This window comes from Taudactylus pleione, unplaced genomic scaffold, assembly GCF_031769625.1.
Source record: "Taudactylus pleione unplaced genomic scaffold, aTauple2 ptg000179l, whole genome shotgun sequence".
In the NCBI taxonomy this organism is placed as follows: Eukaryota; Metazoa; Chordata; class Amphibia; order Anura; family Myobatrachidae; genus Taudactylus; species Taudactylus pleione.
The window spans coordinates 3,801,587-3,827,221 of NW_028284581.1; the positions used below are offsets into that span (position 1 = coordinate 3,801,587).

A 25,635-nucleotide genomic window follows, 5' to 3' on the forward strand; every position below is an offset into this window, starting at 1 on the left:
TGCAGCTACAAACTCCTGTCATACATTGGGGTCTGGGTCCCTGTCACCGGGTTCGGTGATGCCACGTTACTGCCATCTCTGTTCCTGTCTGCTGCCTACGGTGTCCTTGAGATCTGTGTTCACTTATCTGTAAACGTGCAGTTCCTGCTGTTCTGCATCATGGGCGCTGCCAACTTGGACAGTATCACATGATCCACCCTGAAAACTAGTCTCCAGCGACTCCAGAAACATAATTCAGTCAGCCTATCAATTCTAAGGATGCCCTATTTGAACCAGGAACTGCTGACAGCAAATTGCCAGTGCTACTTTTCTCCCTGGAGATCTGAGAGTTCTGAGTTGAGTGGAGTTCCTAGTCGGAATGGCAGGTCGTAGGCAGAGCTGGGTACAGGAGTCGGGAAATCCTGCCAGCCTGCCGTCCACGGACTTTGCTCACGTAGAAGGTCCACTGAAAGATACGCAGCCAATGCGTATACGCATATATGAAGACCAGTACATTGACTCCTTGTTCTGTTTTGTATTCCTGCATTCAGTTACCTGCTCCAGTATTTGTTCTGCACCTTTTTCCAATGACTTGCTACAGTATTTGCTTCACAGCATTCTGCATTTGCTTCAGTATTGCTCACAGCATTCTGCTCCAGCATGTTTCAATTTCCTGCACCAGTATTGCTTCCAAGCATATTGCTCACAGAATTCTGCTCCAGCATGTTTCAATTTCCTGCACCAGTATTGCTTCCAAGCATTTAGGGCCTGATTCAGAGCCGGACGCTCTGACCAGAGCGCTCGCTCTGAATCAGGGCCCTCCTACCTGAAAATGGAGCGGCCTCTTGGACGCTCGTATAGCTGTGGGTGACCACCCACTGCTTATGCGAGCGTCCATGATGATGGTCGCGATGGTCAAGACCATCGCGAACATCGGACTTGCGGCGAGACCCTGCGGTAGGGTCTCGCTTCCGCAAGCCCAGGAGTGATTTTGGCTCTATCAGAGCCAAAATCACTCCCACTGACATCACTAATGATGTCAGTGGGGCCGGACCCAGACGGTAGGCGTTCCCATGGGAACGCCTCTGTCTGGCAACCGCGCCCTGGCACGCCCACTAAAGGGGGCGTGCTGTCAGTCACCATCGACAGCACGCCCCCTTTAGTGAGAGACCCATAACGACGGCTTGGGTACCATCGTCCTGCGCTCGCGAGCGGGTCTGAATGAGACCCTTAGTTCTTATACACTCCTGCAGCCTGCTTCATTTGTGCTCCCGGTACCTAGTTCAGAAGTTCCTGCAGCCTGCTTCTATTGTTCAACAGCACTCAGTTCCAGAATCTCTAGCGGCTTGCTTCAATTGTGCTCCCGGCACCTAGGGCCTGATTCAGAGCTGGACGCTATTTGCGCTCGCTCGTTCAGAAAAAAGGGGTGGCTATTCAATTGAACCGTTTGCTCTTTGCGGTCTGTTCACGCCTCTAGGTCTGAACGAGCGAACAAAACTTGCGGTCGTTTTTTGGTAAAATACGCCCCCTGGCCGCTCGCATCCTACGTCATGTCCGCTATTTATTAGAGTAATCGAGTACATCGACCAGCGTATGAACTGCTCGCTATTCTTGTGGTTGGTTTTTCCTACCACAATCTTGCGAGCAGTTCTGACTATAAAATAACCCAGTGACGTGGTAAATGACGCTGCTGTATTAATTATGCACACCCATAAAATGCCCGTTTTGACCTTTAAGCACGCCTGCGTTCTGATCTCCACTCCCCGGTTTTCAAGCACCTTCCCCTGTTACCACCCACATACGCCTCCTCCTGTCACTCAAAATAGCAGGCATTCACTATTTAGCGAACAAACAATTTTCGGCCGCACTGACTGGTTTGCGCATGCGTATTACAATCCGTACGCAAGAGCAGTTGTGCAAACATCGCTCGGAACGAACGAGCGGCCACTTACGAGCGGCTCTGAATCAGGCCCCTAGTTCTGAAGTTCCTGCAGCCTGCTTCTATTGTGTAATAGCACTCAATTACAATATCTCCAACAGCCTGCTTCAATTGTGCTCCCGGCACCTAGTTCTGAAGTTTGTGCAGCCTGCTTCTATTGAGCAGTAGAACCCAGTTCCAATATCTCCAGCAGCCTGCTTCAGTTGCGTAATAGCACTCAGTTCCAGTATCTCCAGCAGCCTGCGTCAATTGTGCTCCCGGCACCTATGTAGTTCTGAACTTCCTGCAGCCTGCTTCTTTTGGGCAGTAGAACCCAGTTCCAGTATCTCCAGCAGCCTGCTTCAGTTGTGTAATAGCACTCAGTTCCAGTATCTCCAGCAGCCTGCTTCAATTGTGCTTCTGCAACAGGCTCTAGTGTATTATTGCAGTCTGTCCCAGATTTACCTGTATACTCCCAGTGACCTGCATGAGGAATAGCATTATAAAGCCACCCAGCTTCATTCACACTCCAGCCCAAGCAGCTAGCATAAGTGGCCCCAGCCCAAATCAACAAACCCTGACCAACATTAAAAAATGTAGTTATTGTTTGGTACATATTTTTGAATGACTTGTTATGGGTTTCTTAATGTAAATTTGGTTTCAATAAATCCCAGGAAAATCTTAAGGAACCTACTGTAACTTCTAGTGTGTGCCCAGTAGTAGCATATTTAGCATTTCAAAAAAATAAATAGGAAATTCATTATTCTGGGGCAGATTCAGGGGTGGGTGCTGCTGCATTTGCTTTTGTATCTGCTCCCAGCGTTGCGGGAGCGATAATATTGAAATGTTAGTTTCAGCCATCCCCTTGTGTACTAGCGTGAACCTGAATATGCAATCCCTGAAACGTCCACTCTCACCATCTCTGCACGCTGTAACCGTGGTTGACTGTTGACACACCATCATGGGTACACCATCGTGTGTACCATGGACAGTTGCGCCAGCCCTATGGCAGGTGCTTTTTCCATATGAACATGGCCTCTGTGGAAGTGGCTGTGCATCCAATGACTTTCAGTTATCTGCTTTCGCTGACCCACCCGCGACACTCCCATAACACGACCATGAGACTGATTTTTTTGCTTTCACTTCTAGCTACCTGCCAGTCATGCGCAGTTGCAAATAGTAGCTCAACTAGGTGACCATCTGCATTGCATTCGAATTACTGTACATGCACCTCAGAATCAGCCCAATGTGGTAGAGGGACGTGCATATACCACAGTCAGAAACATATGATCCATTAATGGATCTGCAAAATCAATATGAACTCTCCACTATAGCGACAAGGTCTATTCCCTAGGGTGTAATGGAGCTGGTGGAGGTTTACTCACTTGGATAATATAATCTATAGTCCATATAGGCTACAAATTGTGGCCAGTTATAAACATACTGTATATACGCATGGGATATATCACAGTAGTCTGGGCAACTTAACACTAAAATACGAAAGTGAAAAAAACAAACCACACATGACAGCCAACCAATAAAATCAGAACTACTATTGTTTCCTACTCATCTATTATACATTGGTCTAGCAAAAGCGCAGTGGAGCCGGATGGCACACACACACCACCTGCTGACAGATCCCTCCAACTGCAGTGCCGACCTCCAACGCCAACTGCAGTTAATGGTGGGAACAAGGCCATAGAGATGCACTATGTAACCGGTCCCTCCAACTCCAACGGCCACACACCAAAAAACACAGGACCATTGTGATGGATCAACTATAGTAAATATGACTGTATGCAATTATTTTATTGAGCATCTGTATATCGGTGATCCTCTATGTCAGTGCACACACTCCAGCACCCACTCTATACATATAGACAAACATTATACATACAATTGTAGGGACTGATTCTGAGTCTCAAGCAAAGTGGCTGTATTCGCGGGCAGCTGCAGAAGTAAAATTTATTACATATGTTAATGCAAGAGTCTGTCCAGCTAATACAGGGATCCTTCCGTCTGCAAGCGGAAAGCTGTGGTGCTCATTTGCCACAACCACCATCATTAAGCATAGGCACTTTGATCAGCCCCATGCTATGGGCAAGAGATCCACCAGAAACATGCTTCCCTTCCCCGTACGCACAACTCAGAATCGTACTGAGGTTTATATAGAAGCCCATGACTATCAGCTAAGTCATGGTGGTTCCACCCAATTAGCACCCTGCAACAACCACATTTGGGAAAGACAGATCTTGCAAAATTCAAAAACCCACCATTTGCGCCTGTGTACAGAGATCCGTCGGATTTAGGGTCTCATTCAGACCCGCTTGCGAGCGCAGGACGCTCACAAGCGGGTCGATGGTACCCAAATGCGCATGCGCACGACGGAGTGCTGTCGATGGTGAGTGACAGCACGCCCCCTTTGGTGGGCGTGCCAGGGCGTGGCTGCCCAGACGGAGGCGTTCCCATGGGAACGCCTACCGTCTGGGTCCGGCCCCACTGACATCACTAGTGATGTCAGTGGGAGTGATTTTGGCTCTGATAGAACCAAAATCACTCCAGGGATTGCGGCAGCGAGACCCTACCGCAGGGTCTCGTCGCAAGCCCGATGGTCGCTCGCACCAAAAAAAAACAAAAAACGCCCTGATTCAGAGCGGGCGCTCGTTCAGAGCGTCCGGCTCTGAATCAGGCCCTTAGTCCCATGAATGTGGATTCATTCTCTACTCTATGATAAATACTATGCATTTTATATGTAGTTCCCTTAGCTGTTGCATGTATGGGATGATATATATGGGATAATGTATATGTTTTAAACGTTCCAGTAATTTTTTGAACAAATAATTGTTGTCTCCCAGAGTTTACTGTTTATTTCAACTGATAATCACAGATTATAATTTGTATTATTTTGAATGTATGTGGCATTTCACTAGCTACACATTGGCCTCAGTGGATGTTCAAGCTGCCATTTTAGTTACAGTAATGAAAGATCGAGAGAGAGAGAGAGAGAGAGAGAGAGAGAGAGAGAGAGAGAGAGAGAGAAGACTCTTATATAAAAAAATAATTGGACTGTTTGTTTGTTTGTCTGTCTGTCCAGTTTGTTTGTCTGTTTGTCCGGTTATGCATTCGGGCACCCCTGCACCGATAGGGATGAAACCAATGCAAGGTGGTGCAGTTGGATCCTGGCCAGGTTTCAGGAGGGTTAGGGTCCCGGTCAGACCTCCCGTTGGTGTACGCTGGGCAGAACTTTGACCCGGGGAGCCTATTCTGAGCCTTCCACTGGATGGACTTGGACGAAAAATTCACAGAGTGGTAAAATCCCAGAAGATATACTAGGGGGTTGTGGTCCTAGTCGGACCTCCCGTTAGTGTACACTGGGCAGAACTTTGACCTGGGGATGCTGGACAGAACTTTGACATGGGGAGCCTATTCTGGGCCTTCCACTGGATGGATTTGGATGAAACTTCACAGAGCAGTGGCAATTGGTCTGGGATGTCTAATGGAGTGGTTGGGATCCCAGTAGGACCTCATGGCGGAGTGCGCTGGACAGAACTTTGTCCCAGGGAACCTCTGAGCCTTCCACTGGATGGATTTGGAAGACATCACATAATTTGGTAAAAAACTTCACAGAGTGGTAACTTTGGATCCCAGAAGACATACTAGGGGGTTAGGGTCCCAGTCAGACCTCCTGTTGGTGCACGCTGGACAGAACTTTGACCCTTGGAGTCTGTTCTGAGATTTGGATGAAAACTTTACCGAGTGGTAAAATTCGATCCCAGAAAACATACTAGGGGGTTGAGGTCCTGGTTGGGCCTCCCATTGGTGTAGAATGGGCAGAACTTTGACCCGTGGAGCCTGTTCTGGGCCTTTCACTGGATGTATTTGGTTGAAAATTTCACAGAGGGGTGGCAATTGATCTGGGATGCCTAATGGAGTGGTTGGGGTCCCGGCCGGACCTAATGGCGGAGTGCGCTGGAAAGAACTTTGACCCAGGGAGACTGTTCTGGGCCTTCCACTGCATCACATAATAAAACTTAATAACTAGAATATTTAAGGTCCTGGGTTGGGAAATAAACTGGAGGGGCCTGGCTATACGTCCTCCTCATCCACAAGTACCGAATGTTGGCGAGACCTGACCAAAGGCATGGAGTCTAACCTGCTGGGAGGTGTTCATCAGTGACCTCTCCAATTGGGATTTGGGTTTTAGTTGCACCCAGCAGGCAGGTCGTGGCCCTTTAGTCAGGTATCCGGTACAAGTGGGAAAAGAGGTACACAATCACAGGTGAGACATAGTGGCTTAGCACTAATTGAACTTAACTGCATTTACAGTGCGCTTGGTGCAGATCCTGAGGTAATGCTGGCACAGGGAAGACAAACACGAGACAGTACTTGATGATGGTACTGAGTACAAACTCTGACTTTAGACGCAGCTTTGTCACTGGAAGATGGTATTATGAAATGGTACTTGATGATGGTACAGAAGGTTTCATTCATACCCGCTCGCGAGCGCAGGACGCTCGCAAGCGGGTCGATGGTACCCAAATGCGTATGCGCACAATGGAGGCTGCTCCGTCGTGCGCATGCGCGAGACCCGCCGAGCGACGGGGAAGCTGTCGCTCGGGGTCTTGCACCAAAGGGGGCGTGCTGTCGATGGTGAGTGACAGCACGCCCCCTTTGGTGGGCGTGGCTGCCCAGACGGAGGCGTTCCCGTGGGAACGCCTACCGTCTGGGTCCGGCCCCACTGACATCACTAGTGATGTCAGTGGGAGTGATTTTGGCTCTGATAGAGCCAAAATCACTCCAGGGCTTGCTACTGGCTAGCAGGGTGCCATTCTGTGCAGCCGTTCGGAGCGTTCTCAGTGTACTTCCCGTTGCTGACGGCCCTGACCCCCTCTGCAAGACGTCATGCCCTAAAGGTGAGGGACCGGCACAGTACTTGTTACTGGGGTGGGGCCACAATGATGGAATCGTGCCACCAGGCCCCTTGCACCGCCCACATTCCCCGCCGACACGCCCTGTCTGTGCTGACCTGGAGGAGGGGGCAGAAATGTCGGTAAGTATGAGAAGCACATATGTCGGATTTGAAGATTTACAACTCCAGGGATTATCATTTGCCAGTATAATTTCCTCCTCCTCTTTTCACAGCACCAACAATCAGTGTTCTACAGCAGTGATTCCCAAACTGTGCACCGCGGCACACTGGGGTGCCTCTGGACACTTGCAGAGGTGCCTCAGGTTGGTGGTCCAGCACCAATTCAAATTCTTTATGGTCAATGTTATGTAAATATGTGGACAAACAGAGGCGCAAACCTGTCCCCATCACATAATTGAGCCTAAGGATGACAGGTCACAACAATTTACTTCACTTTACTACTTACTACATTATTTTCTGAATTTCTCAATAACAAACTTTTGGCTTAGGGGTGCCGTGAAAACAATGCTGATGCTCTAGGGCGCCGTGATTGAAAAAAGTTTGGGAACCCCTGTTTTACAGAACACAGGAGTTTTCGAATTAACTTTGTGTCTCACATACAGTAAATAATAATTAAATCTGTACTTTAAGTTAAGGTAACCTGTAAAGGGTTCCATACATCTGTCGGATGATTCCCCGATCCTCTGATCGGACCGGAACCGCCAATCAGCGATCGGAAATGCCAACTGCCAGCTATCGTTGGTCGCCGATCCAAAGGGGAATTGGTAAAATTCTACATGTAAAAAACCCTGATTTGCTGATCATGATAGGCAAATCAATGAAATCCAGAGTCTGGGGATTGCTGATGTATGGGGGCTTTCACTCTCCATCTTTGGTGGATCTATGACTCCAGACAAGGCATGCACCCTGCTTTTCATCTTCCCAGGACAGGATTTACATTAATTTTATTATTGTATATTAATATTTTTATTTTACATTTTATAAACACTAAATTATGGCTCACTATGACCATCATAGTGACTATAATAATAATCATAATAGTGTTTTATTTCTATGTATTTCTTATGCTGATGGATGCTGTTGGGGAATGAACTATTGAGGGGTATAGGAGAAAGATGACAATGTGGGCATGTAAACCTGCTTTCATTCTGTAGTTCTCTCAACATCCTCCAGATCTAATACTGACATTTTTGAACATCAAACTGCATTATATAGCAAGACCTGAGTATGCATTGTAATTCTACTGCACAGCTTTCCTTCTTCAGTAATAAATTACATATTGTATTTGTAATGTATAAGGAATGCTGAGAAAAAAAGAGTGACTGAGGGTATTTCCTAAAACGCTTAAATGGGAGTTGATGTAATCACCTGCAGCAAATGAATAGAGGAGCCCAGATGGGAAGTAGGAAGTGCAGTGTACATACAGGCTTCCTGTACAATTACATGCAGTTCTCTCATATTGCTGCTGCCTGCTGCATACAGTACACAAGCTGTGACGTGCCTTCAAGATAATGGCAACTTGCTCTGAATAGAGGGAGGAGATTATCTCAGGCAGCTGCGGCTGGGAGACTTTTGCCTGGAAAGGTAGAAAGCAGCAGAGGGGAATTCTCTATGACTGCAGCCATGTATTAGTAGCAGCGCTCCAGAGCCCAGCAGCTCCTCTGTAGGGACGAGAAGCGACAACTTCTGCAAGACAGGAATTTATATTCCAAGGTAAGCAGTCTGCTTTCACCTTATACAGATGTTGTCAGACCTGTCAGCTTCTCCAGGCAACAGTTGCGGGTGTGTGAATGGGCCACTTCGTGCATCATCAGATCAGGCTGAGGGCAGAGTACATGACTTTTACTGATTGATGCTGGTGCTGCGTGTGTTTAATCCCATACTGTACAATACTGATGCAGAGACCTCATTGCATAACATGTCTGATGTACTGTAGCTGTGTAATGTCTGTAGTATCTGTTACAGTACACACATGTATTATTAGATTTTGTTTCTATAGCGATACTATGGAAAATACAGGCCACGATATTGACTAATTATTATGTATATGACAGTGAAAATTTGCTTTCAAATTTTTTACACAAAATGTGAATAAGTATTTCTTATAAACGTATTTTATACATATGTTTTTGCTTAAATGTATTGAAAAATGCTCCCTCCCCATAGAATAGTAGGTAGTGTGCATGGAGGTGTTGGCTCATGCCTAGAAAGTATGCTGAGAAATGTGTATTGTATGTGCTGGACTTTTGTTAGGCAAAACACACTAACTTGTCTTTGAACATAACATAACTTGATATTTAATACAGATGCGACAGCGTAAGAACTAAAGCAGATGATTGTTGGTTAATTGTAATTATCTCCTGTCTGTAGAGAAAACACATTGCTACAGATTGAGGAAAATAGATGCTACTGTTTTCTCCCTCTGAGTGAGGTACAATAATCCCATCAGCAGTTCCTGTGAAAAGCTAAAAAATTTCAAACAGCCGCAACAGAATTCCACCCACTAACTCCCATCTCTTATTGTCATTTATCGCAGCGACGAGACACGTTTTTCCATAACTATTTTTATAGAAGTCAGGATGGGACAGTGCCTCCAATCAGAAGCTGGCCTGGAATTGATTGATTTGGCAGGAGACTTTTTTTGAGGCAGCACTACTTGTGGCTCCTGTTCTGGCTGTAGTCCACGCACGTGCGTGGCCAGGGTTCGCCCATGCTCCCACACTGAATAAAAAAAATGTGGAGTGATCAGAAGAGGTCTCCTCTGTACTCTCCAGTAGGGCTTTACATTAAGTTAGAGCTGCTAATGCCTTCATCATATGACAATAGTTATCAGAGAGTAGCTTGAAAAGATACAGATGTGTCCACCTACACCTTTGCTCAAATCATGCCAAATAGTCCTGTTTTCATGCCCCACAGACTTTGCGATTTAGTGGCGGCAAGCGTACCACTGATTCCTCAAAATAAGTGTCTTATTCGTAGCACTAATGCAGCAAAAGTACTCTGCAAGGGTACACTGACTACAGACGCTGGTGTTTCATGTACTGTACTTCTGTGTGTCTGGCTTGTGCGTGTGTGTGCATGGGGGCAGGGGGGCGAGAGGTCTAGGAAGTGGAAGCCTCTATAGTGAAGATATTCATACACACATACACACAGGTAGAGTTGGACCCTGAAACGAGGCACATTTTGCTTAGCTTGCAGAGCTGGCCATATTGAAGATGCGGGAAGCTCAACAAAGGTATCATATGTGTATGGTTCCACAGATCATCTTCATTATCATCAGTTCGTAGTTTTCATCAGGAGTCGAGCACCAACAAGTGATCCACCTCATGACAGGCGCATATGTGTCTTTCTTGTGTTCCACATTGGATGCAGCATTTTGTATAAACACAACCTGTACTTCCGTTCAACTCTACATGCACCGCACACTGGACCTGATTCAGACCTGCTCGCTAAACTGCGGCCGCTTGCACTGACCGATAGTCGCCCGTCTGCGAATGCGTATAATTCGCAATGCACGTGTGCAAGCCAGTCTTAGCGATGGGGAATCGTGCGCTCGTAGTACACAGACTGCCCACTACTTTGAGTGACAGAATGTGCCGTTTGTGGGTGGTAACAGGGGAAGGCGCTTGTGAACGGTGGAGTGGATGTTTGAACGCAGGCGTGTCTGGCCGTCATAATGGAGTTTAATGGGTGTGCATAATTAGCAAAGTAGCGTCATTGAACACATCACTTGGTTGTTATTTAGCCTGAACTGCTCGCAGTGCTTGCGGGAGGGTAGAGTCAACCACAAGCGCTGCGATCGCTTCCGATGGATCTCGATGTACCCATGTTTTAACACACTTCCTGGAGATGACGTGTGCTAGTGGGCGTCTAAATACAAGCTAATGGGCGTCTACATTGACAAAGTGATCGCTCGCCAAGACATACCTTGCCGCGCGAGCTGCTGCCTTGACGTCACTTTGCATAATTGAAATACGCTGGGAGCGAGCGGCTGCAATCAGCGAACGGGTCTGAATGAGCTCCACTGTTTCTCTCTCTCTCTCTCTCTCTCTCTCTCTCTCTCTCTCTCTCTCTCTCTCTCTCTCTCTCTCTCTCTCTCACATAATAACTTATTGTATTGTTGTGTTAGTCATTTAGGCCAGCAGTGCTAGGATTAATGATGCACAGTTTTCATAGTTACAAAGTATTGCTCAACAGCAGTTAGTTAGGATCATTTTAATTTAGTTAAGGGTACAAAACATTTTTATGTTGCTTTTATATTTTGGCGCAGTGTACACTATATGAGATTGCTGTCTTATTTCCAAAAACATAAGATGCGTCTAAAGCAAATTTATCATTTTTACTTTATGATATTCTGTGAGCCTAGGGAGAGTAAGTGAAATGTCCACTGATTAAAATGCATTAGCTGGTGAGGCAGCAGAATTATTCATTGTTTATTTTTCTTTCCTTTTTCCATTCCCTTCCCTTTTGTAAGAAAAGGGAATATGATTTGGCCATTATGCTGAAAGGGCCCCATTTATCAACAAACTTTAATACCAGCTGCATATTTTGTTTGGCAGTGATACAAACGAATGTGCCACTGGTATTAATAATTTTTTACTTTGCTGGTGAGGTCCAGTGATGCCCTCCACTCAGCTGCTGGCAGCCTATCGCTTAGATTACCGCTGTTTGTTTAATAGTAAAAGGATGACATAATCCCTTTAGCGAGTGACGATCACCTGTAAGTGCTGTTATTGCTAAGTGGTAACGTCTAGGAGCAGTACAACTGGAAAAATCGTCTGTACTCAGTTGCAACATACACTTCTGAGTTCCAAATGGCCCTGGATGTTACATCAGCACAAGAACTGTTCAAAGGGAGCTTCATAGATTGGGTTTCCATGACCAAGCTGCTACACGCAGGCCTCAGATCACCATGCCAGTAAGGGCTCAAAAAGATCCTTACTAAGAATTTTCAAGTACAGTAGGTGTATGATGTCAGTCAGTTTACATAGTATATTTTTTTGCACAGTGTACCCTTTTTCATTTTTCTTTTACTTTTTTGGTTCTATATTGAAATGCATGGATTGAGAATTCTGACTGGAGTGGTGTAAAACACACCTCTTTCGATCTCTGGAGGTGTGGAAATGTGTTACTATATAAGAGCCTGATTAAGAGATTTAAGCTAATGCAATCACAACTGCATACAGATGTGTCCTCACTCGTTTTTGCTGCAGCCGTGTCAAACAGCCCCTCTTGGCGAGCCTGGCCCTGTGAGACTCTGCTAGTGCTGGACATCTTTTTTGGCCTAAAATAAGTCTGTCGCAATGCAATACAACTAGGACGCACTCAGAGACAGTGCTGACTAATTGGATATGTAACACGATAAGTAATAGGCGACCACAGCACTCGCGCCCGATTGGAGCAACAATTGAATTTCTCCGTTGGGCTCCAATTATTCATAGGCGCGCAAAAAACAATTGAATTCCACCACATAACCCATCATTTATTTTATTTTGTGTTTATATGTTCAACCAAAAATAAGATACCACGAAGAAGCTGATGCATTTGATATGTGACACTTGTGTAAAAGTCACTCTCGTTTACTGCTTCCATATCAATAAAAGATGTAAGCCAGATGCTGCTAATCAATTCAACCTTATTGTTTGATTATCATAAAGTGCTGCCACCTCTATATAAAAGCAGAACCTTTGGCAGTTAGAGGATTCAGGCCAGCGGTGCAACTGCCGACCTGCCGAAATATTGGGCGGCCAGTACACATTACACGATCTGGTACCTGACCGCCTGATATGTTGGGCTCCGGCTCCAATCACCTGCCTGGCGTCTTCAGCTGGGTCGTTCCATCGGCCCTACATGCAGGCTGACGGAACGACCACAATGGACGAGCTGCGGGTGCGCGCATGGTCCGACGTAGCGGGTGCACATTTTTTCGACGTGGACAATATATTGGCCCGATCCGTTGGATCGAGCGACATATCGTCTAATGTGTACCCACCTTTAGAGAAGAAGCTGTTCATCAGCTTGGAAATAGTTATATAACCATTTAGAAATAATTTTTAGTCCATCATTTTATAGTGAGAAGATTATCTACAAATGGAGATCACTGAGGGCAGTTGCCAATCTTTCCTGGAGGGGGCATCCCGTCACACTCACACAAAATAAGACTGTATGATGCTCTGAGAAATTGCAAAGAACCCAAAAGCTACTGTAGATCTATAGGCCTCTGTAAAGGTGGTCATATTTAAAGTTCAGACTCTGTTATAGGAAAAATATTAAACATTCATGGCTTTCAAGGAAGGGTAGCCAGGAAAAAGCCTCTATTCATACAAAACATATAAAATTGTTTTTGTTTTAAATTTGCATCTGAATGAAACGCAAGAATTCTGGAAAAATGTCCTCTGGACAGACAAAACCAAAGTGGAGTTCTTTGGACTTAATGAACAACATCAAGTCAGTGCATACTCACAAATACCTCTACCAACTGCCGTATAACAGCCACATGTGATGGATATCTTGCAATTGTTAAATTCACCATGAAAATTTGTTTATGCAAGGATATTATCAAGGAACTTGTGAGGATATCTGACCGACAACTGAAGCTTGTCAGAAATTGGATCATGCAAAAAGACAATGATCTTAAGCATTATATACAGCAAAATGGCTAAAGAAGGCAATTATCGAGGTTTTGGTATAGCTAATTCAAAGTCCAGACCTCAGTCCCATTTAGATGCTATGTCAGGACCTTAAACGTACTTTGCACACAATAATGCCATCAGTGATCAATTAACTGAAGCAGCGTTGTAAGAAGGAGTTGGTCAAAATTCCTTAAAGAGATTGATAAACTCATAATTCAAGTTATTGCAGCTAAAAGACACAGTACAAGATACAGAATCATGGGGTGTACTTGCCTTTTCACACATGGCTCTGTCATGTTGGCATGATTTTGTTGAATAAATAATGAAAAAGTTAAATCTTTTTTGTATCACGAGAGATTAGATTTATCAAATTTTTTTGTGATGACTAGATTGTTAATTATGTCCTAAACATAGTACACACTATAAGATATATCATCCAATATACTGTTCTGACGCGGATCGGAACAATATATTGTACACATCGTACAGTGTGTAGGCCCAATTGTCGGTCCCAGCTGTCGTTCATCGCATCGTCCCATCTACTGTGCTGCACGTCAGATTGGACGATACAATGAACGAATGTGGTGCACATCGTGTAGTGTGTACGCGGAACCACACGACCACACAATATATCGGACAATCGTGCCTCAGATATTTGCCACTGTTCTACATGGTGATTGTATGGTGTGTACAGGAGCAACAATTAATTAGATACAATCCCCACACACAGTATATGTGCCATCGTTCGGAAGATTGCATGGAATGTACACTCTATATCGTGTGCTCTGAGAATTAGTGAAATTGGGATGACCGTTGCATCATTTGTTAAATCATAGTTTTATATGTAAACCTCAGCTTGGAAAAAGGATATTCTTTCTTTACTTTCCTTTTGCCATGACTTCATAGCTACTGTTTGTTTCACTGCTTAACAACAACAAAAAACAGCTGTTAAGGAAATGGGAAAATCCCCAAGTGCCCATGGCATATTATGGTATGCCTAGGGTGTTTAGGAGTGAATATAATATTCCTTATTGTGACTTAATAGAACATATATGTCACTTTGAAATGTGGATGAGCGAGTTACAGAAAGAGATGCACCTGTGACTTAATAATGCTGTGACATTTCAAAATAAACGTGCCTTGCCGTGTATCAGATACAGAGAAAATGACTGATTTACTATAATAGCACATTGTAGCTGAGCAGATATCAGTTTCTCATTATGGAGTGAAAATGTGGCAAATTGGCATGTCCATTTCTTATTCTGGAATTTTGTACATCTGCTTCAATCATTATACATTAGTGTCTCTGGCTGCTCAGATTATTACCCTAAGTTTCCATTCACTGAGGATCAGCAAGACATTTTTCAGATTCTGGTCTCTTACTGAACTATTTCTCAGACTTTCAGTATACTTTATGCTCACTCACACTAGATTTTATGGTCTCCTTTAGAAGCAGTTTGGCCAGGATGTGCAGGCTGCAACTTCACTACTTTAAAAGCACATGGTGACCTAAGTATTATTGATGGTCAGGTCACCTCACCCGTTCACACTATAGCAGATACTAAGAAAACTGTTGTACTTTGCAAGCAGCAGAGACATGGTCCTGAGTGCACTGTTTGTTAGGTACATGCTATACATACTTGCCTACTTTTGAAAAAGCATTTCAGGGAGATTGTGAATAAACACCTATTGGTGCGGTGGTAAAGTGGGCGTGTACTGCTACATCTGAGAGGCGTGTCATAAAACCTTCTTACATCCAAATATAAATGAGCCCCAAAGCAGTTAGTAAGATCTATTTGTTGATGAAAACACACTGATACTTTTCAGAAAAAGCATGTAGCCATAGGGAACATTGTGCCTTATAACCAATGCAGGGTAATTATACTAATGATCCCATTTGAATGTATATATCTCTGTTTTTTCTTAATATAACAGCTTCATAGTGGGGGTTAAGCTGCGTATCCACTAGCAGATATTAATGAGTGATTGCACGATTACGATATCGTGCAATCGCTCATTAATCGTGCACTATGATGTCAAAAACGACCAGCGATGCGCGTTCCTGCTGGTTGTTTCCAACAGCAATCATCGGCTGAACATGCTGGTGAATCTGCCTATAACGACAGATTGGCCGTGTTCAGGGATGATGGAGGGTGCCTACACTGAATGACTAATCGTTCAGTATAGGCACTGCAGGGGAACAACGGTACGATTACGATGTCGTAATTGTACTGTCGTTCCGCTATCAGTGTATACGCACCTTAAGGTGCAATCAGGGAGATTGCTAGACTCTTCAGGGAGTCAGGGAGATTGCTACTATTTCAGGGAGTCTCCCTGACAATGAGGGAGAGTTGGCAAGTATGATGTTATATCCTGGTTTAAATGAGTCCTTAAAATAACAGTCTGATTGTGTTTGAAGATCATGTGTTGACACAGTTAATTTTTCTTAACAGCTCTGACAGAGTTCAGTATAAAAAGCATTTAGGTAAGTTTTGATGAAAGCACAAAGTACCTTTTGTGCTTACCTTTACTTTTTCACTTTATATATGTACCTAAGTGGCAGGCCACTGTGCAAGTGATATCATAAGCCGGTCGTCTAATACAGGAAAATTGTTTCCTATAATATATACCTTCCCATTTCTTTTGAATTGAAAAAAATAACTGTAACCGAGTCCAAGGGCTTATAACACTCATTGGGCCTGATGCAGAGTTGGACGGGAATCCGACATAAGTGCTTCTCATACTTACCGACATTGCTGCCCCCTCCTCCAGGTCAGCACAGACAGGGCGTGACGGCATAGAAAGTGGGCGGTGCAGGGGGCGTGGGGGCACGATTCTGTAGGACCATTAGGCAAGTTGGGCCGGTACGGCCGCCTGAAATCCTGGCCATGCAGCTGCACCTCCTGGTGCTCTGCTTGGGCAGCATGCAGAGAGACAGGCAGTGAAAGCACACGCCACCATAACATACGACTTGCCCTCATGATGCATAGCTACATCCCCTGTGATGATTTGCCATGCACCTTTTCCGTGCACGCACACTAACAACGTCGGGGCCGATTTTTGGCCTCAGTCAGTTACTGCTTGGTCTGCTACTATCATCATCACTCCCCACTTGCACCTACGTCTACATAGTGCTAAAGATTTGAATATGTTCAACTCTATGAAGCCACATTTACGTCAATATACTGAATTTTTCTTAAGTGAGAATACCGTCCACAGCTCATTTATATCTCTTCAGTCGTAATTGGCTATGCGACTGAAAAGCATGTACGAGGGCTGATTGAAAAGTAATGAGACTGTCTATGTTTTTCTGTCCTATAGGTAGATGTTGTAACGCTATGCTATTTATAGTGGAGCTCATACATTGATGTGTCTGAACCTGCAGTTGGGCTGCCATAGTCTTCTTTGTTTGGTCACAGCGAGTGGAAGATCTTCGTATGTTTCGTTATGGTGGATGAGGAAGACGTGTCTGTGAGATTATGTCAGAGATGTGTGAATACAATTTGTGTTAAACTTGGAAAAAAGCGAAAATGAAACTCATGAAATGTTACGGTAAGCATACGGTGGAGAAACAATTAGCCGCGCTGCAGTATTTCGATGGTGGAAGCACTTCAAAGAGGGTATTACGCGAGTGACTGACAGCGCGTTCTGGGAGACCTTCCACCGCAGTTACAAATGTCATCATTGCCAAAGCTGCGGAGATGTTGCAAAATGACAGAAGGGTAACTTTGCGCAAACTTTCGGCTTCACTTGTCATCTCATTCGAACGGGTTCAGCATATTGTGACCAAGGAACTGAAAATGCATCGCTTGTGTGCCAGGTGGGTACCCAGAAATCTCACAGAAGAGCAGATGCGACGACAAATTAAATCGTGCAAGAACACCGTTCGAATGTTGGAGGATATCCGATTTCCTAACATTGATTATGACGTGTGACGAATCTTGGATTTGTTATTATTATCCGGAATCCAAACAACAGTCCATTCTATGGAAACACGTGAATTCGTCTCTGTCCAGAAAATTCTGTGTGATTCCTTCAGCGTGTAAAGTCATGCTTCTGCTGTTATTTGCTGTGCACGGTATGATCTTACAGCACTGGGTTCCCCGTGGACAGACACTGGTGACTACCGTGCAAATGTCCTGAAACCCATTTGCGTGGAGCCATGAGGAAGAAAAGACCACATTGCTGAAGAAACAGTGATTTTTGCTCCAAGACAATGCCCGGCCACATGTTGCTGCTGTTGCATTGGCAGCACTACCTGAAATTAATAGGACAGCACTGGAACACCCTCCATATAGCCCGGACTTAGCGCCATGTGATTTCTGGGCATTCACAACCCTGAAAAACAACTGCGCAGAAAAAAGTTTTCAACAGATGATGAAGTGAAAAATGCCACAGCTGTAACACTAAAAGCGATGTCACAAAACAGTCTACTGCACGTCTTTGAATCGTTGCTGAAATGCTGCAAAAAACTTATTGAATGTGAAGGACGCTACTTTCAAAAATAAACATTTTCGGATCCTGTGGAGTCATCTGATTCTGAATAAAAATCAGTCTCATTACTTTTCAATCAGCCCCCGTATTAATCTGCATCACCCAAACTTTTATTGTGTAAAAACACGCTCTGCAATAGCTCCCTTATTTCAAGTTTAGATTTGCTCTAGTCCAAGTTTAAAAAAAATAATAAAAATACTTGAAAATAAATTAGATCAGTAAAGCCCCACAACACAGTATGAGGCTAAATGACAGTAATTATGAGCACATATAAAAAAATAAATAAATCATATCCAGCGCTGGAGAAACACACACACTTTTTGGGAAGTCCCTTATTCTCCTAGGCTCCAGGACACTACACCCACCCCTTTTAATGTATTGTTTTTTTGTATTTGGTATTAGTCGGGTGGTGCCAGTCAGAACATCTGCCTATATGTCCCCGCTTGACATTACCACTTATTCTGATAGGAAATAGTTTTAAATCATAATTTTTCTATTTCTCTGTGTCTGTCAGTTAACTTGAGCTGGTCCCGCCAGTGTGTTTTTCATCAGAAAAAAATCAGTGATGTTGCTGTGTAAGAGTGGGTTGGGAGCCTGTAGGATTGCTACTATAGGGTCACTGCAAAACAGTCATAATACAGCATGAAAGACCTGTATTTTTGTCCAGAAAAAAGTGGCAAAACTATGCAATGTTAGTAGGTAGGGAACAATGAATATTCCCCTATGGTCAACCATAGTAAGAGACTGCTTATTCTAAAAATGTTAATTCCTGGTGATAAAGTGAAACTGGCTTTATCCCATAAACCAAGAGCATGTTTTTTATTAGAATTTTCTATATTTAAAATATATCCTAAAAATTTAAAAATAACAAAAAAAGTGGTGGTTTTTCCCCATGCATGGTGTCCCAGTCATAAACCTACTCTGGTTTCCTTTTTATTTGTTGTCGATTAGTTATGTATTTATTTGTGAATAAACATGTTTTATGTACTCATCATCTATTTACAATTTTTTTTAATCAATCTAAAGGCCCCCATACACTGTGCGATTGCGCCGTGCAAGGCGATAGGGGATCCGTCGTCCGACATATTGGGCGGTCCGCACACACAGTGCGATCGGGTGGCCGACCTCCTCATATGCCGGCTCCCCCCTGTCTCATCCGCATAGCAGTCCATGGGATCGCACATTGCATCCCCTGATCTCATGGTCCTGCAGAAAGATCAGGGGGTGCGATGTGCGAACCAGCGGTAGCGCGCTCGGTCCGATATCAGGGCCATACATGGTGTGATATAGCAGGCAAATTGCACCAATCAGTCGGATCGCCTGCTATATCGCCCCGTGTATGAGGGCCTTTACACTGAGATTTTCATACTGTTGAAAAATATCCCATGGTAAATAGCAGGCATGGGAGTAAGACACATGCTATTTACTGTACATCAAAGTGACTTCCTCCTAATTTAGTCCATGTGTACACAAGAGACTTTGCAGCTATATACTTTTTTTTATGGATTGTTGTTAAATGCTTCCTCTTGTGACAATTATGCATCAAAGTGAGGCACTATGGGACTTTTCTAACTGGTCTGTGCCTCGGTTTGTAAAAAAAACCCTGAAAAATATAACAGTTGCCTTCTGAAGATGAAATGAGCAATCTTTAATAAAGAGAAGCAATCATTCAAAATATACATTAATAATAAAATATACCCCATTCATAATGTACAATTATTGTTAATAATAACCATCTGTAACTAATAACTGGATAAATGTGAATGAGGATGTCTGTCCATGTAGAACTATATTAATACGAGTGACAGGTACATGCAAAAGTATATGTTTGTTCAAAAGTATATGTATGTACTTGTGCACGTGCCCTTCATCATACATACAAGGGCACATATATGTGTATATAAATGTGTGTGTGCATATATATAGAGGTGACGCATAACCAGAACAGTGTCAGTACAGCAGAATGGAAAAGCAAGGAAGGATCTTCAGTTAGGCTAAATGATGAAGATCATAAATAAGCACATCATCATTTTGCATTCATTCGTACCTTTATTGATCATTTAGGATGATGATAGTTTGGGCACACTGTTTTTATAATGTACTATGGGCCTGATTCAGACCCGGTCGCTAAGTTGCGCTCGCTCGCTTTGACCGATGGTTGCCTGTCTGCGCATGTGTATGCATCGCAGTGCGCGAGCGCGAACTAGTCACTGCGATGGGGCCGCTGCTTTGAGTGACCGAATGTGCCGTTTGTGGATGGTAACAGGGGAAGGTGCTTGGGAACGGGGGAGTGGTGCTGCGAACGCAGGCGGGTCTGGGCGTCAAAACGGAGTTTAATGGGAGTGCATAACTAGCAAAGTAGCGTCATTGTACACGTGACTTGGGTGTATTTCAGGCTGAACTGATCGCACTGTTGCGGTGGGGTAAGGTCTACCACAAGAGCTGCGTGCAGCAATAAAGCCATTCGATGTACTCGATTAATCGCTCACTTCCTGGAGATGATGTGTGCTACGAGTGAGAGGTGGGCGGCTTTATACTACAGCGTGCGTTCGCTCTGCCGTCGCACTGTAAGACAGAGGGCGTCCTTCAGCCAGACAGTGCGATCGCATATTTGCATACCCGGCCTCTTTTTTGCTGTGAGAGAGCGTAGCATAGCGACTGGGTCTGAATCAGGCCCTATGTGTAGGGAGTAGGGATTTATTCACGGAAATGTATTAAAAAAGGCAGCCAACTATGAATATTTATCGCTCTTTGTAACAATTTTATATTGGAAATTATGTGTATGTACTGTACCTGTTAACAGCTCACTTCCACTTCTTGTCGCTCCAGGTGCAAGCAGAGGTTTTTATGAGTTCTGGGCCTAATGCAGAGGTGGACGCAATGCTGATGTTTGCGGAGTTGAGTCATTTTTTTTAGTACTGCACATGCGTGTGAGTTGCACTGCGCATTAGCCGGGATTGATTACCGATAGCGGTCGCAGTTAGAATCTAGACGCAGAGTGACAGTTAGTGAGCGGCTATGAGAGGTAACGGGGTGGTTAAATGAATGCAGGTGTGTCTAGACCGTTTCGTTGGGGAGTCTTTGCCAGCAAATGCGTCTGGGTACGCAGTTGCATTGGCTCTGGCTGGTTACTTCCGATGGACATTCTGTGCTGCCATAGGGTTGCTCTGCTGTTTGATGGTGTGTGATGGCGCATCTTTGTACGCAAGCGGTTTAGAGACGCCCCAGGTCTCTGTACACGTCCCGGCAGCAGCTGCATTTGCATATTTTCACTGCAGTGGCGACGAAATTAGTGTCCACCTCTGAAACAGGCTCTCTGCGCAATACAAACACCCTGACCCCTTTTATACTTTCAATTTACATTATAGTTTCCATGTAAATTGAAATGACTACATAACCCAAAAATCTAAACATTTATATATATCTTACAGTTCCAGAAGCAGATTATGTAATGTGCCTCAGTGTTCCGTAGAGTTGCATTATACACAATTATAATTCCTTATTGGCCCTTCCCAATGGATCTTTTTTTTATTACAGTGACTTTGTTTAGCCTATGTAAATTGCATGGCATGGACTAGTTCCACCATTACACTTATTTGTAGCAAGTGGCAACTTAGTTGTTTTCAATTGCCCAGGTAATATTCACCTTTATTTGTATATAGTACTTTAACTAAATTCATGAATAAAATATTAACTGATATTTTAGTTGTGCTGTATATAGTGTTTTTCTTTTGTTTGCGGGTTTGTTTTGTTATATGAAGTATTAAGGTAAAACTGTCACCTTGATTTTACACTTTGCTAAACGTAAAAGTGTGTTGGAGTCTTGTCAACACACCTCCATATACTGTATAGGGTCCCATTTATCATCGAGACCTTTAGCACTCGCTAAAGGTTGTATGTCCTCCTTTCAATATTTAATAAACAGAAGTAACCTTAGATTTCTGTTGTTTGGGGGAGATGCTTGGAGATAATTAAAGTGGAGAGAGATAAATACTAAGCCTTGGAAAGAACCAACCAATCAGCTCCTTCTGTAACTGTCAGTTTACTGGCTGTGGTTGAAAAACGACAGTTAGGAGCTGATTGGTTGGTACTTTAAGCTTTGATACATGATATAGTCCCTTTTGTCTGCAATGGGGACCTGGCAGCAGCCTTTCCGTGACACAGCAACCCGTAGCTGGCAGCAAGAGGCTGCCAGCAACAGCGCGGAGGACATCGTTGAGGAGGGGGATCGTCGCTGGACCTCGACGGAGAGGTAAGTAATGTTGAGTACCAGTGACATATTCGTTAGTATCACTGCGATACTAAACTAAATACGTGGCTGGTAACATGGTACGTTCTTAAGGCCTGATTCAGCAAGGATCGCAACTGTCATTACACACGCAATCGGCCCGATTGTTGCGTTCTGCGCATGCGTATGCGAGTCTGCGATCGCAGTAACTACGCAGACCTATTGCAAAGTGATTGACAGGAAGTGCTGTTTGTGGGCAGTGATGGGGGGGTCGCGAAACGCAGGCTTGCCAGTGCGTTTGAACGCCGTTGCAGGGGTGTGCATAAATTATCCACTTCGATGCCATACACAGCTTGTGTACTCACAGCGTGCGATGCGGTTAGCAATTTCTGAGTAAGGTCAGAGCTTGTGCAAGTGTGCATGAGGATGCAATGGTACTCAATGTTACCGATGGTTTTGCAGTCTTGCTAAGTATTACGAATATGCATAAGGTAAGGTGGGCGCCCTTATATTGTGCTGAGACGGCATAACGATCGCAGTGGATTAGCATAGCATCACAGTGAGACTGCGGGCCTGATTCAGACTTGGGAATAGAGAGAGATATCTCTCTCAACTGTGAACCTGAACAAACCATATTGCAATGCAAGGGGTGTAAATACATAATTTTTTTTTACATGTGGGGTAAATACTGGCTGATTTTGCATGTAGCCCACAAATACTGCACAGTTTTATTATTACTCTACAATTTAGATGTCAGTTTGGAATTACTTTTCTCAAAATCTAAATCTCTCTGCACATTTTAAATCTTCCCTACCTGCAGTGCAGCATGGTTTCACCTAGATGATCAGTTGAGAGATATATCTCACTCTATTCCCAAGTCTGAATCAGGCCCTGTGTGCGATCCTTGCTGAATCAGACCCTTAATGGGGGCCCATAGTAGAGAAAACTCAAATGAGAAATCATAGCATGCCACGCCCATTTATGTGAATCTGCCAGTTTGCACTAACAGGGAGGGATGTGTTCAAGATTTTGAATAAAGAAAACTCCAACATTATATAAATAATACATACTGCCAGTCCCATGGGGATGTAATCGGGATGCAGTCAGGATGCCGACGGTCGAAATGCCGACCGCCGGCTACTCGACTGTCAAATCCCGGCAGGGGTCTAATGATAGATGTCGAAATACCGATGCCTATCATTATCCCTACACCGGGAGCCCAACGCCCGGCATACCGAACGAGGGTTTGGTTAGGGGCTCGGGAGCCTAAGTCCCAGGAGGGTTAGGGTTAGGGTGTGGGTAGGATGAGGTTAGGTTTAGGCACTAGGGGGGAAGGTTAGGCTCAGGCACCAGGGTGGGAGGGGTAGGGGTAAGGGTTAGATATAGGGAACTTACAGTACCTTTCAGTGTCGGGATTGTGACCGCCGGGATCCTGCTATTGGTATTCTGACAGCCGGCATCCCGATAGCTGGGAACCCGTACCCAACCCGTCCCATGATGTAGTCCTGATAGCAGACTCTCAATGCAATCTCTTTGTATGAACCTCGTCTCCCAGACATGTGGGACTCAAGCTGATTATCACTTGTAGATGACTATGGAAGGGAGAAAGAAATGTACTCCTTCACAGAAAGGGTAGTGGGTCAATGCAGCAATCTCCCCGCATACATGGTGGAGACAGGTAATGTTAAAGAATTTAATTATATATGAAATATGCATAAGTATTATAGTGACTTTTAAAGACAAAAAAAAAGTCTCCTCTCCATCAAAAAAGGCCACTGACAAGGGCTGACTCTCAGTGCTTTTTGAGCATTGAACACATATGATGATTTCACACAAGATGAAAACCCACAGTAGATATATGTCATATATACAATTTAAAATTAATTAAACAGTTAATTAGTTAATGCTTACTCATGTATAGAATTCATTTTGGGACTTTGTTGATTCATACTCATATGTTAGTACATTTTTTTTATTGTCTTAAATTTTATATCTTTCAGTTATTTGTTGTAAAAATGTTGACATCCTAAGACAAGCATGACTTCAGCAGGTAAAATCTGCCATCATGCCATGATGAGTGGCAATTCTACCCCCGGAGAGCTGGCTCTGGAACCCTTGATTACATGCAAGCTGTGTCTGTGTGAACATCCTCTTGATATGATGACCACCCTTCGGGGATGTGGCTGCATCTTCTGCACAACGGTAAGAAGTCAGATAATTATAGCTATCAAATAATAGTAATCACATGTGTCAGATAATTTGATAATGGTAAAAAAGAAAATACTGCACAGCAACGTTGCATTGGCTATCATTTATAGTTTCCAGACTCGTCTTTAGCCAAATATATTTTAAATGAGCATGCAGCTAGCAAAAATAGCACCTCTTCAATATCATAACCTAATGCTATTTTGAAGATACACCATTTTAAATTGGATACAAAAGAAGCCATTATCTACTATTCATATTTGTTGAATAGGAAAGACACATGAGATTGTTCTGTTATTATCAGTGTCTCTCTGGCTAAAAAAGGAAATAAAATAAATGTATAAAATGAAAAAACCTGTAAAAATAAAGTATATACCGTTGTTTTATGATGTTACTAATATATAATATATAAAATATATTGAGAATAGTATATTTGGTATAACAAAATATTGGATTAAATATCTGGATTTGCACTAATAGAGTTTTCCTTGTACACTGCACAAAAAACCCCAATATAACAGTTGCTTGTGTTGATAAAGAATCAGTTATTCCAGAGAAAAGGATGAATCACAAAACTGTCTCTCTGGTCAATGAGGTGAAATCCACTTTCTGATATAAAGAGTATGATCGATTTTATTTTCTCATAAAATCCCCTATAACCTGGACAACAGAACATTGGCCCTCATTCAGAGCCGCTCGTTAGCGGCAGTACGCTCGTTCCGAGCGATGTTTGCACATCTGCGCATGCGTACGCTTTTTAGTACGCATGCGCGAACCAGTCAGTGCGGCCGAAAATCCTTTGTACGCTATATAGCGAGTGCCTGCTATTTTGAGTGACAGAATGAGGCGTATGTGGGTGGTAACAGGGGAAGGTGCTTGAAAATGGGGAGTGGAGATCCGAACGCAGGCGTGCTTAAAGGTCAAAACGGGCGTTTTATGGGTGTGTATATTTAAAACAGCAGCGTCATTGACCACGTTACTGGGTTATTTTATAGCCAGAACTGCACGCAAATTTGTGGTAGCAAACACCAACCACAAGAATAGCGAGCAGTTCATACGCTGGTCGATGTACTCGATTAATCTAATAAATAGCGGACATGACGTAGGATGCGTGCGGCCAGGGGGCGTTTTTAACAAATAAACGAGCGTATGTTTTGCTCGTTCGTTCAGACTTAGAGGTGTGAACACACTGCAATGTGCGTACGGATCATTTACATAGCCACCCCTTGATTTTAAACGAACGACCGCA

The 25,635-nt window shown here is 43.9% G+C and overlaps 1 protein-coding gene across 2 annotated transcripts in view; it reads left to right on the top strand.

The window, feature by feature from the left end:
* The first annotated feature begins 8,263 nt into the window (after positions 1 to 8,263).
* RNF144B (ring finger protein 144B) overlaps positions 8,264 to 25,635 on the top strand; it is a 65,165-nt gene continuing 47,793 nt past the window's right edge. The window contains exons 1-3 of one of the 2 annotated variants that reach the window (XM_088475955.1): positions 8,264 to 8,540; positions 20,783 to 20,850; positions 24,182 to 24,383. In XM_088475955.1, the coding sequence (XP_088332081.1) occupies positions 24,219 to 24,383 (165 nt within the window). In that variant the 5' untranslated portion in view covers positions 8,264 to 8,540; positions 20,783 to 20,850; positions 24,182 to 24,218. The remainder of the gene's footprint in view (positions 8,541 to 20,782; positions 20,851 to 24,181; positions 24,384 to 25,635) is intronic. The other variant, XM_088475953.1, reaches the window with a different exon arrangement.